Below are 13,794 nucleotides of genomic sequence, written 5' to 3' on the forward strand. Positions count from 1 at the left end.
TTTTTTTTTCAAAAGGAAACAATGGACCAGTGGACCAAGTGTAACAGTAAGTTCTTATTCCACATGTTTTACTGTGTTAATGAGTCACATATCATTCGTTATTATCCAGTGATTTGCAAGGGTTAATGACTCACACCAAGTCAAATTTTGCTGAATGATAGTGACTGCTGTCCTGACATGTTGCTGTATTGTTTATCTCTATAGAATTGGATAAACGAATACGTGAGATGGTAAGTATTATTACTGGTTTGATACAGAACACAATAATATGTGTGGCCCTAGCTGGCAGTGGTGGAGTTATTAGATGATGACCAGAGGTGGATTAACACACAGGCTAGCCTCGGCTGAGCCTAGGGGCCCAGGTGTGTAAGGGGCCCTGGGGTGGCCAGACTATTTTCAATTTGACTTGAAATAAAAAAAGACTTGACCCCTATTGGCCCATAACAAGAACCATTAAAAAGTGAAGCAGCTGATTGGGTAGATGTGTGGACCATGTCATGTGACCAGGTTCATAAAGTCTGTTTGGTTGTAAAGGAATACGTCACGTCTGCTGGACAGCAAAGAGGCAGAATGTCTGAAAAGAGAAAAAGCGAAAAGCAGTGTTTCCATTGTCGATATAGCACTCTGACTATTTATGACTTTGCCTGTGACCAATGCCAGCGGGGAGCGCTCTTTTTCAAAATTGGCACCAGTTGAAGATAGACTGAGATCCACGATGGGCCAAAACAGACTGAATCACCCGTCTCTGATCCGTCCATTGAAAGAGATATTCTGCGTAAATTAGATTTCACCAGCCTCATTAAGGAGTTCTCTGTCGGTCGGTCCACAGAAATACGTGGTCGCAGCAGCTATGGGGAATTCACACTTGTTTCTGTATCATTGGTGTTTTAGTGAAGGCCGTCTCAATGTGTGTGTGTGTGTGCCAGTGCTCCCCGAGTGTGTGAGGGCCATGTAATATTCCTAGCACGCTTTTACACATGGAACGAAGTTTATTTTTTTCTGCGTGATCAGTAAGGGGGCCTCACACAAATAGTAGCCTAGGGGCCAATGACCACCTTAATCCACCACTGATGATGACCTTGTAATGAACCCAATGTTCATATTGGATTCACTTTTCTTTTTTTTTTCAAAAGGAAACAATGGACCAGTGGACCAAGTGTAACAGTAAGTTCTTATTCCACATGTTTCCCTTTGTAAACGAGTAACAGATAATTTATTCATACCCAGTGATTCGCGAGGGTTACTGACTCACACCAAGTCAAATGATATCTCTGTGATTGAAAAAACATTTCATCTAATTGTACCAGAGAGTCAGAGCCTACCTAGCAGAGGGACCAGAGTGGCAGACCTACTGAACAACATCATCCAGATATTAGATTATAGAATGGAGCTATCCATGTATATAAGACACTACTCTCATAGCTGGGGCGATGTGGCCAGCATAACGTCAGATCAGTGGCGTTTATAACGTAGCTCACTGAGTCGTCATGACAACACAGAGCAGGGACAAAGGGTAGAAAGACTTCTGTCCTTGTTTGACCACGATAATGGCAGCCGTCTCCCTACACGTATTCAGTCTGTCAAGATGTTCTTCTGTGTAGAGGCTGATTCAGAGTGGAAACCAGGAACTGGTTCAATTGATTCTACATGATTAGAATATATGGAGCAGTTCATAATATTAGGATGGATACGTTTAATAATATCAATCATAGACCTGGGAGGTAAGGGTTACATTCAACTAACATGTATCATGTTACATTAAACTAACATGTATCATAGTTACAATAAACTAACATGTATCATGGTTATAACCATGATACATGTTATTTAAATCTATATAATGTAAATTTAAGTATCATGGTGACATTAAATTAACTAATGATATTGAATGCTGTTCTGACATGTTACTGTATTGTTTATCTCTATATAGGATTGATTGATCGACTTCAGATGGTAAGTGTTATCACTGGTTTGATACAGAACACAATAATATGTGTGACCCTAGTTGGAAGTGGTGGTTATTACATGATGACCTTGTAATGAACCCAATGTTCATATTTTATTTACATTTTTATTTTATAGAAAAAGAAAACAACGGAACAGAGGAGGAAGTTAAAGGGTAAGTTCTTATTCCACATGTTTCACTTTGTAAATGAGTAACAGATACCTTAGATAGAATATACGGAGCAGTTCATAATAATAGGATGCATATCTTTCATATTATCAACCATAGTCCTGGGAGGTAAGGGTTACATTAAAGTTTAATTAAACTAACATGTGTCATAGTTACATTAAACTAACATGTTTCATGGTTACATTAAACTAACATGTATCAGGGTTATACTGAATGATAGTGACTGCTGTCCTGACATGTTACTGTATTGTTTATCTCTATATAGACTTGCGTGCTCTACTTCAGGAGGTAAGTGTTATTACTGGTTTGATACAGAACACAATAACATGTGTGAAGGTTCAAGGAGTTTAATTGTCATTGTAGTACACAACGAAATACAGGTTGGCACTCTAGCAGCAGTTAGAGTTGAAATGTCTAAATGACACAAAACACAAAAAGACACAATAAGACAATGACACAAAGACAAAGACCAAATGACAGAAGTGGTTAAAAAAGATATGAATAGTGACATGTAGATTAAAAATGAACCGCAGTTGTAAAGTGCATAAAGATTTCAGTGGAGGCCACAGTAAAGTGCACAATACTCATAGTACACACACACACACACACACACACACACACACACACACACACACACACACACACACATATCACCCTGTACATATTGTGCCCATCAAGTCCAGTCTGTTGTGTGTGTGTGGAGGGGCGGGGCGGGCGGGGTTGTGGGTGTTGGAAGCTACTGCTCCTGGAGGAGAGTTGTCCTTAGGTCTTTGTTAGGGGGTTGAGGGGGTGATGGAGGCTACAGCTCTTGCGATGCGGGCCCGCAGTGTGCGGTACCTCTTCCCTGATGGTAGGGGGACAAACAAGGTGTGTCCAGGGTGAGTTTGATTTGTGCTCATTGACCATGCCGGTCACCACACACAGAGTCCAGGTCTGGGAGCTCAGCTCCTATGATCCTTTTAGCTGACCTAACCACCCTGGCCAAGTCCCTCCCGCTCTCCGCTGTGCAGCCTGCATACCACACACTGCAGCCCTGGCAGAGGATGCTCTCAAATGTGCTCCTATAAAAGTTAATGAGCAGGTGTGTGGATAAACCAGCCTGTTTGAGCTTCCCTAGAAAGAAGAGCCTCTTCTGGGCCCTCTTCACAAGGTTGGAGATGTTAGTAGCCCATGTTAGGTCCTTGGTGATGTACGTCCCCAGGAACTTAACAGAGTCCACCCTCTCCACTTCTTCCCCATTGGTGGTAAGTGGGGTCTGCGTGGTCCTCTTGGACCTCCTAAAGTCCACAAGGATCTCATTTGTTTTGGTGGTGTTTAGGACCAGGTTGTTATCCACACACCACTCTGCCATGTGTTGGACCTCCTGCCTATAATGGCACTTGGTGTTAACTCTAATGAGCCCCACCACAGCGGATTTGATTATGGTGTTGGATGAATGGATGGGTACGCAGTCATGGGTGAAGAGGGTGTAGAGGGCTGGGCTGAGTACACACCCCTGGGGCGCACCGGTGTTCAAGGTTATAGTTGAGGATGTCAGATCCCCTACTCTGACATTCTGCAGTCTGTTTGAAACAAAGTCCAGGATCCATGAGCAGAGTGAGGTGGGGAGACCAAGATGAATGAGTTGGAGGACCAGTTTATGGGGGATTATGGTTTTGAAGGCAGAGCTGAAGTCCACAAAGAGCATCCTTACATATGTGTTCATGTACTCTGTGGGACAGGGCTGTGTGGCTTGCGATGGAGACAGTGTCCTCTGTGGATCTGTTTGCCTTATCGGCAAACTGCTGGCTGTCCAGGTCCACAGGGATGCGGTCCCTCTGATGTGCGTCAGTATCATCTCCTCAAAGCACTTCATGATTACTGGGGTGAGGGCGACTGGGCGCTAGTCATTGAGACAGGTAATGGCAGATTTTTGGGGGATAGGGACGATGGTAGTGGTCTTAAGGCAGGTGGGAACTGCAGCTTGTTGCAGGGAGAGGTTGAAGATGTCTGTAGAAACTCCTGCTAACTGGTCGGCACATGACCTCAGTATACGGCCCGACACCCATCAGGGCCAGTAGCCTTGTTGGTGTCAATCCTTCTCAAAGGGGACCTCACCTGGTGGTGCTGAAGAGTGAGAGTCTGCTCCTCCTCTGGCCCTGTCACCTGACGCTCCACTGTCACCCCACTGTGCTGCTTGTCAAAGCGGGCGAAAAAGCGGTTTAGGGTGTCTGGGAGGTCCCTGTCCTCGCTAACCAGTGTGGTCTTATATTTGTAGTCAGTTAGAGTTTTGATGCCTCTCCACATGCTCCTGGGGTCTTTGTTTTCAAAGTGACCCGCAATGCTCTGTCTGTACTTGCCTTTGGCCTCTTTAATGCCCTTTTTTAGGTCTCGTCGGGCAGTTCTATAGGTCAGCATGTCACCCGACCTGAAGGCAGTATCTCTCGCCCTGAGCAGCAACCTCGCATTACCGTCAAACCAGGGTTTCTGATTAGGGAACACCTTGATGGTTCTGGTGCGCAGTACTGTCTCAGTGCAAAACTGAATGTAGTCCAGGACGTTAGAGGTGTACTCCTCCAAGTTGGCTCCCTGTGAAAATACCTCCCATACTGTGCTCTCAAAACAGTCCTGTAGTGATGTAACAGCTTCCTCACTCCATACCTGTACTGTCTTCACAGCTGGTTTGGTTCTACAGACAACTGGTTTATAAGATGGAATCAGTGTCAAGGAGATATGATCTGATAATCCGAGGTGTGGGGATGGTGCAGCTTCATATGCCCTCTGTATATTTGTATATACTTAGTCCAGTGTGTTTTTATCTCTGGTTTGAAAGTTGACATTGTTGTGGAGTTTTGGTAATACTTTCTTGGGTAATTCTATACTAGTTATTAGATGATGACCTTGTAATGAACCCAATGTTGATATTTTATTTACATTTTTATCTTATAGAAAAAGGAAAAACTGGAACTGGATAGGGAGTTAACTGGTAAGTTCTTATTCCACATGTTTTACTGTGTCAATGAGTAACAGATCATTTGTTAATATTCAGTGATTTGGAAGGGTTACTGACTCAAATTTTATCGCTGTGATTAAAAACATTAAATCTATCAGAGAGTGAGAGCCTACCTAGCAGAGGGACCAGAGTGGCAGACCTACTGAACAACATCATCTAGATATTAGATTATAGAATGGAGCTATCCATGTATATAAGACACTACTCTCATAGCTGGGGCGATGTGGCCAGCATAACATCAGCTCAGTGGCGTTTATAACGTAGCTCACTGAGTCGTCATGACAACACAGAGCAGGGACAAAGGATAGAAAGACTTCTGTCCTTGTTTGACCACGATAATGGCGGCCGTCTTCCTACACGTATTCAGTCTGTCAAGATGTTCTTCTGTGTAGAGGCTAATTCAGAGTGGAAACCAGGAACTGATTCAACTGATTCTACATGATTAGAATATATGGAGCAGTTCATAATAATAGGATGGATACGTTTCATAATATCGATCATAGTCCTGGGAGGTAAGGGTTACATTCAACTCTAACATGTTTCATGATTACATTAAACTAACATGTATAATAGATACAATAAACTAAGATGTATCATGTTACATTAAACTAACGTGTATCGTGATGACATTAAACTCTAACATGAATCATGGTTACATTCAACTAGCATGTATCATGGTTACATTCAACTAACATGTATCATGTGACATTCAACTAACATGTATCAGGGTTATGCTGAATGATAGTGACTGCTGTCCTGACATGTTGCTGTATTGTTTATCTCTATAGAATTGGCTAATCTAATACGTGAGGCGGTAAGTATTATTACTGTTTTGATACAGAACACAATAATATGTGTGGCCCTAGCTGGCAGTGGTGGAGTTATTAGATGATGACCAGAGGCGGATTAACACAAAGGCTAGCCTCGGCTGAGCCTAGGGGCCCAGATGTGCAAGGGGCCCTGGGTTGGTCAGACTATTTTCAATTTGACTTGAAATAAAAAAAGACTTGGCCCCTATTGGCCCATAACAAGAACCATTAAAAAGTGAAGCAGCTGATTGGGTAGATGTGTGGGCCATGTCATGTGACCAGGTTCATAAAGTCTGTTTGGTTGTAAAGGAATACGTCACGTCTGCTGGACAGCAAAGAGGCAGAATGTCTGAACAGAGAAAAAGAGAAAAGCAGTGTTTCCATTGGTGGATATAGCACTCTGACTATTCATGACTTTGCCTGTGACCAATGCCAGCGGGGAGCGCTCTTTTTCAAAATTGGCGCCAGTTAAAGATAGACTGAGATCCACGATGGGCCAAAACAGACTGAATCACCCGTCTCTGATCCGTCCATTGAAAGAGATATTCTGCACAAATTGGATTTCACCAGCCTCATTAAGGAGTTCTCTGTCGGTCAGTCGGTGAACAGAAATACGTGGTTGCAGCAGCTATGGGGAATTCACACTTGTTTCTGTATCATTGGTGTTTTAGTGAAGGCCGTCTCAATGTGTGTGTGTGCCAGTGCTCCCCAAGTGTGTGTGTGAGGGCCATGTAATATTCCTAGCACGCTTTTACACATGGCACGAAATAGATTTTTTTCTGCGTGATCAGTAAGGGGGCCTCACACAAATAGTAGCCTAGGGGCCAATGACCACCTTAATCCACCACTGATGATGACCTTGTAATGAACCCAATGTTCATATTTGATTCACATTTTTATTTGATTGAAAAAGGAAACACTGGATCAGTACAAGAACTGTCACGGTAAGTTCTTATTCCACATGCTTCACTTTGTAAACAAGTAACAGATCATTTATTAATATCCAGTGATTTGCAAGGGTTACTGACTCACACCAAGTCAAATGATATCGCTGTGATTCAAAATATTTAATCTAATTGTACCAGAGAGTCAGAGCCTACCTAGCAGAGGGACCAGAGTGGCAGACCTACTGAACAACATCATCTAGATATTAGATTATAGAATGGAGCTATCCATGTATATAAGACACTACTCTCATAGCTGGGGCGATGTGGCCAGCATAACGTCAGCTCAGTGGCGTTTATAACGTAGCTCACTGAGTCGTCATGACAACACAGAGCAGGGACAAAGGGTAGAAAGACTTCTGTCCTTGTTTGACCACGATAATGGCAGCCAACTCCCTACACGTATTCAGTCTGTCAAGATGTTCTTCTGTGTAGAGGCTGATTCAGAGTGGAAACCAGGAACTGGTTCAACTGATTCTACATGATTAGAATATATGGAGCAGTTCATAATAATAGGATAGATACGTTTAATAATATCAATCATAGTCCTGGGAGGTAAGGGTTACATAATTAAACTTATTCAACTAACACGTATCATGGTTAGATTAAACTAACTATGTAAACTATGTATCATGGTTATAATCATGATACCTGTTATTTAAATCTATAGATTTAAATAACAGGTATCATGGTGACCCAAAACAGACAGGAGGGGAGATCCTTTGTTGCTGCCCTACATGTCAGTAGGCATAAAGGGCAGTACGTAAGTATCATGGTGACATTAAACTAACTAATGATAGTGACTGCTGTCCTGACATGTGACTGTATTGTTTATCTCTATAGACATGTATTATCGTCTCGAGGAGGTAAGTGTTTTTACTGTTTGATACAGAACACAATAATATGTGTGACTCTAGCTGGCAGTGGTGGAGTTATTAGATGATGACCTTGTAATGAACCCAATGTTGAAATTGTATTTACATTTTTATTTTATAGGAAAAGAAAACACAGGAACAGGAGGAGAAGTTAAAGGGTAAGTTCTTATTCCACATGTTTCACTTTGTAAATGAGTAACAGATAACTTAGATAGAATTTATGGAGCAGGTCATAATAATAGGATGCATATCTTTACATTAAACTCTATCATGTATCATGATAACATTAAACTACTGACATGTATTGTGGCTAGATTGAACTAACATGTATCATGGTTACATTAGACTAACATGTATCAGGGTTATGCTGAATGATAGTGACTGCTGTCCTGACATGTTACTATATTGTTTATCTCTATATAGGATTGGCTGATCAATATAATGAGGTAAGTGTTATTTCTGTTTGATACAGAACACAATAATATGTGTGAATGTTCAAGGAGTTTGATTGTCATTGTACTACACAATGAAATACAGGTTGGGACTCTGTAGCAGCAGTTAGAGTTGAAATGTCTAAACTACACAAAATACAAAAAGACACAAAGACAAAGACCAAATGACAGAAGTGTTTAAAAAATATATTAATAGTGATATTTGGATAAAACACACACACACACACACACCCTGTACATATTGTGCCCATCAAGTCCAGTCTGTTGTGTGTGTGTGTGTGTGGAGGGGCGGGGCGGGCGGGGTTGTGGGTGTTGGAAGCTATTGCTCCTGGAGGAGAGTTGTCCTTAGGTCTTTGTTACGGGGTTGAGGGGGTGATGGAGGCTACAGCTCTTGTGGTGCGGGCCCGCAGTGTGCGGTACCTCTTCCCTGATGGTAGGGGGACAAACAAGGTGTGTCCAGGGTGAGTTTGATCTGTGCTTATTGACCTTGCCTTCCTCTTCAGGCGGTCACCACACACAGAGTCCAGGTATGATCCTTTTAGCTGACCTAACCACCCTGGCCAAGTCCCTCCTGCTCTCCGCTGTGCAGCCTGCATACCACACACTGCAGCCCTGGCAGAGGATGCTCTCAAATGTGCTCCTATAAAAGGGAATGAGCAGGTGTGTGGATAAACCAGCCTGTTTGAGCTTCCCTAGAAAGAAGAGCCTCTTCTGGGCCCTCTTCACAAGGTTGGAGATGTTAGTAGCCCATGTTAGGTCCTTGGTGATGTACGTCCCCAGGAACTTAACAGAGTCCACCCTCTCCACTTCTTCCCCATTGGTGGTAAGTGGGGTCTGCGTGGTCCTCTTGGACCTCCTAAAGTCCACAAGGATCTCATTTGTTTTGGTGGTGTTTAGGACCAGGTTGTTATCCACACACCACTCTGCCATGTGTTGGACCTCCTGCCTATAATGGCACTTGGTGTTGTCTCTAATGAGCCCCACCACAGCGGATTTGATTATGGTGTTGGATGAATGGATGGGTACGCAGTCATGGGTGAAGAGGGTGTAGAGGGCTGGGCTGAGTACACACCCCTGGGGCGCACCGGTGTTCAAGGTTATGGTTGAGGATGTCAGATCCCCTACTCTGACATTCTGCGGTCTGTTTGAAACAAAGTCCAGGATCCATGAGCAGAGTGAGGTGGGGAGACCAAGATGAATGAGTTTGAGGACCAGTTTATGGGGGATTATGGTGTTGAAGGCAGAGCTGAAGTCCACAAAGAGCATCCTTACATATGTGTTCAGGTACTCCAGGTGGGACAGGGCTGTGTGGATTGCGATGGAGACAGTGTCCTCTGTGGATCTGTTTGCTTTTTAGGCAAACTGGTGACTGTCCAGGTCCACAGGGATGCGGTCTCTGATGTACGTCAGTATCATCCGCTCAAAGCACTTCATGATTACTGGGGTGAGGGCGACTGGGCGCTAGTCATTGAGGCAGGTAATGCCAGATTTTTGGGGGATAGGGACGATGGTAGTGGTCTTAAGGCAGGTGGGAACTGCAGCTTGTTGCAGGGAGAGGTTGAAGATGTCTGTAGAAACTCCTGCTAACTGGTCGGCACATGACCTCAGTATACGGCCCGACACCCATCAGGGCCAGTAGCCTTGTTGGTGTCAATCCTTCTCAAGGGGGACCTCACCTGGTGCTGAAGAGTGAGTGTCTGCTCCTCCTCTGGCCCTGTCACCTGACGCTCCACTGTCACCCCACTGTGCTGCTTGTCAAAGCGGGCGAAAAAGTGGTTTAGGGTGTCTGGGAGGTCCCTGTCCTCGCTAACCAGTGTGGTCTTATATTTGTAGTCATTTAGAGTTTTGATGCCTCTCCACGTGCTCCTGGGGTCCTTGTTTTCAAAGTGACCCTCAATGCTCTGTACTTGCCTTTGGCCTCTTTAATGCCCTTTTTTAGGTCTCGTCAGGCAGTTCTATAGGCCAGCAAGTCACCAGACCTGAAGCCAGTATCTCTCGCCCTGAGCAGCAACCTCACATTACCGTCAAACCAGGGTTTCTGATTAGGGAACACCTTGATGGTTCTGGTGTGCAGTACTGTCTCGGTGCAAAACTGAATGTAGTCTAGGACGTTAGAGGTGTACTCCTCCAAGTTGGCTCCCTGTGAAAATACCTCCCATACTGTGCTCTCAAAGCAGTCCTGTAGTGATGTAACAGCTTCCTCACTCCATACCTGTACTGTCTTCACAGCTGGTTTGGTTCTACAGACAACTGGTTCATAAGATGGAATCAGTGTCAAGGAGATATGATCTGATAATCCGAGGTGTGAGGATGGTGCAGCTTCATATGCCCTCTGTATATTTGTATGTACTTGGTCAAGTGTGTTTTTATCTCTGGTTGGAAAGCATACATTGTTGTGGAGTTTTGGTAATACTTTTTTGGTAATTCTATACTAGTTATTAGGTGATGACCTTATTTTGAACCCAATGTTGATATTTTATTTACATTTTTATCTTATAGAAAACTGAAAAATTTAAACTGGATATGGGGTTAACTGGTAAGTTCTTATTCCAAATGTTTAACTGTGTTAATGAGTAACATATCATTTATTAATATCCAGTGATTTGCAAGGGTTACTGACTCACACCAAGTCAAATTGTATCGCTGTGATTAAAAACATTAAATCTAATTGTACCAGAGAGTCAGAGACTACCTAGCAGAGGGACCAGAGTGGCAGACCTACTGAACAACATCATCTAGATATTAGATTATAGAATGGAGCTATCCATGTATATAAGACACTACTCTCATAGCTGGGGCGATGTGGCCAGCATAACGTCAGCTCAGTGGCGTTTATAACATAGCTCAGCGAGTCGTCATGACAACACAGAGCAGGGACAAAGGGTAGAAAGACTTCTGTCCTTGTTTGACCATGATAATGGCAGCCGTCTCCCTACACGTATTCAGTCTGTCAAGATGTTCTTCCGTGTAGAGGCTAATTCAGAGTGGAATCAATCATAGTCCTGGAAGGTAAGGGTTACATTCAACTCTAACATGTATCATGGTTACATTCAACTAACATGTATCATGTTACATTAAACTAACATGTATCAGGGTCATGCTGAATGATATTGACTGCTGTCCTGACATGTTACTGTATTGTTTATCTCTATATAGCATCGTTTGGTCGACTTCTGCCGGTAAGTGTTATAACTGTTTGATACAGAACACAATAATATGTGTGACCCTAGCTGGCAGTGGTGGAGTTATTAGATGATGACCTTGTAATGAACCTGATGTTGATATTTTATTTACATTTTTATTTTATAGAAAAAGAAAACACAGGAACCGAACATGGAGTCAAATGGTAAGTTTTTATTCCACATGTTTCTCTTTGTAAATGAGTAACTGATCATTTATTAATATCCAGTAGTTGGTAAGGGCTACTGACTCCCTCCCAAGTCAAATGATATCGCTGTGATTCAAATTATGCAGTAAAATACTTGATTTTGGCTAGGTGTATAGTCAGAGTACTCCTGATGTCAAATATATCTGCCACGTCCAGACCAAATAGAGCATATTGTTTGTGTCAGACATAAAGTCATTTCAATGTACAAATGTGGGACTCTAATTTTGAAATTCTCTAAAATGATACAATACAAATCCTGTATAGTGTATAGATGGAATTTTCATTTTTCTCATTGTCAGAACTTAAAGAGCAATGTGTCATTTTAATGTAATGTAGGATTTTAATTCTCTAAAATTATAAACATTTAAAAATGCTTGATTTTGTGTAGGCCCTGCAGTCTTTGTATATACCCTGTGTTAACCCTTTATTTTGAAATCCGGACATAGTCACATGTGGAAAGTCGCTAACTCTCTCTCTCTGATCGCTCGGTCGTCTCAATGCATTTGCCACAAAGGACAGACTAGACCCCAAGCACAGAGACAGAGCAGCCACTAGTGTACAGAACCGCTTGAGACGCTTCAGAAACCCGCGGCAGAGCGCTTGTGGTGGCTAGCTAGCTACTCTGCAGCAGCAGCTACAGGTCTTGTTTGTAATGTAAGGCTAACTTTAACTACTCTATAACCGTCCAGGTGGAGCTGCTGGAGAAGGGACATCTGGTCCCTCATCCACACCTCACCCCTCTCTGGAGCCTGTACGTTCAGCCCATTATTTGTGGTCTTTGTGTCATTAATAATAAACTGCTATTTTGTCTTTATTATTGTTGTTATTATTATTGTTAAATGTTAGTTACACCTTGTTACTAATTAATTGAATGTCTTAGTCAAATTATATAAAGTGTATTTGTACAGTGCTAACTTATATGTAGTAGAATGAAGGACTTAATGCAGTGGTGTAACAGTATGGATGAACTGTATGTTTGAACACAGCCTGCAGGTCTAGAGACATCCAGCCCTCCAGCTCCCTCCAGTGAAACACAGCCTGATGAAGGTGAGTTGTGTTGATTGTGTTACAGCTGCAGTTATGTAACTAATGACAATATGAACTAATCCAGACACATCGTTGCTATAATTCTATCAAATATTCATGATCAGTTATAATCATATGGTTCCATTAAACTCTAAAATGTATCTTGGTTATGCTGAATGATAGTGGCTGCTGTCCTGACACGTGACTGTATTGTTTATCTCTTTATAGAATTGGCTAAACAAAGTCTTCAGGAGGTTAGTGTTATTACTGGTTTGATACAGAACACAATAATATGTGTGACCCTAGCTGGCAGTGGTGGAGTTATTAGATGATGACCTTGTAATGAACCCAATGTTGATATTTTATTTACATTTTTATTTTATTGCAAAAGGAAACACCGAAAAGGTGGTGGGAGTCAGCTGGTAAGTTCTTATTCCACATGCTTCACTTTGTAAATGAGTAACAGATCATTTATTAATATCCAGTGATTTGCAAGGGTTACTGACTCACACCAAGTCAAATGATATCACTGTGATTAAAAACATTTCATCTAATTGTACCAGAGAGTCAGAGCCTACCTAGCAGAGGGACCAGAGAGGCAGACCTACTGAACAACATCATCTAGATATTAGATTATAGAATGGAGCTATCCATGTATATAAGACACTACTCTCATAGCTGGGGCGATGTGGCCAGCATAATGTCAGCTCAGTGGCGTTTATAACATAGCTCAGCGAGTCGTCATGACAACACAGAGCAGGGACAAAGGGTAGAAAGACTTCTGTCCTTGTTTGACCACGATAATGGCAGCCGTCTCCCTACACGTATTCAGTCTGTCAAGATGTTCTTCCGTGTAGAGGCTAATTCAGAGTGGAAACCAGGAACTGGTTCAACTGATTCTACATGATTAGAATATATGGAGCAGTTCATAATAATAGGATGGATATGTTTCATAATATCAATCATAGTCCTGGAAGGTAAGGGTTACATTCAACTCTAACATGTATCATGGTTACATTCAACTAACATGTATCATGTTACATTAAACTAACATGTATCAGGGTCATGCTGAATGATATTGACTGCTGTCCTGACATGTTACTGTATTGTTTATCTCTATATAGCATCGTTTGGTCGACTTCTGCCGGTAAGTGTTATAACTGTTTGATACAGA

The 13,794-nt window shown here is 42.4% G+C and overlaps 1 protein-coding gene across 6 annotated transcripts in view; it reads left to right on the plus strand.

Annotated features, from left to right (window-relative positions):
* Window positions 1–13,794, plus strand: part of LOC311359602 (uncharacterized protein) — a 174,366-nt gene that overhangs the window by 85,720 nt on the left and 74,852 nt on the right. For 3 of the 6 annotated variants that reach the window (XM_084479652.1, XM_084479653.1, XM_084479654.1), the window contains exons 14-15: window positions 12,284–12,345; window positions 12,581–12,641. The exons of 2 other annotated variants lie outside the window; for them this stretch is intronic. In XM_084479652.1, the coding sequence (XP_084335778.1) occupies window positions 12,284–12,345; window positions 12,581–12,641 (123 nt within the window). Of the gene's footprint in view, window positions 1–12,283; window positions 12,346–12,580; window positions 12,642–12,848; window positions 12,875–13,011; window positions 13,730–13,794 lie in introns of those variants that run through there. One more of the 6 variants, XM_084479656.1, reaches the window with a different exon arrangement.

Source organism: Micromesistius poutassou, assembly GCF_964030765.1.
Source record: "Micromesistius poutassou genome assembly, chromosome: 15".
Lineage (NCBI taxonomy): Eukaryota > Metazoa > Chordata > Actinopteri > Gadiformes > Gadidae > Micromesistius > Micromesistius poutassou.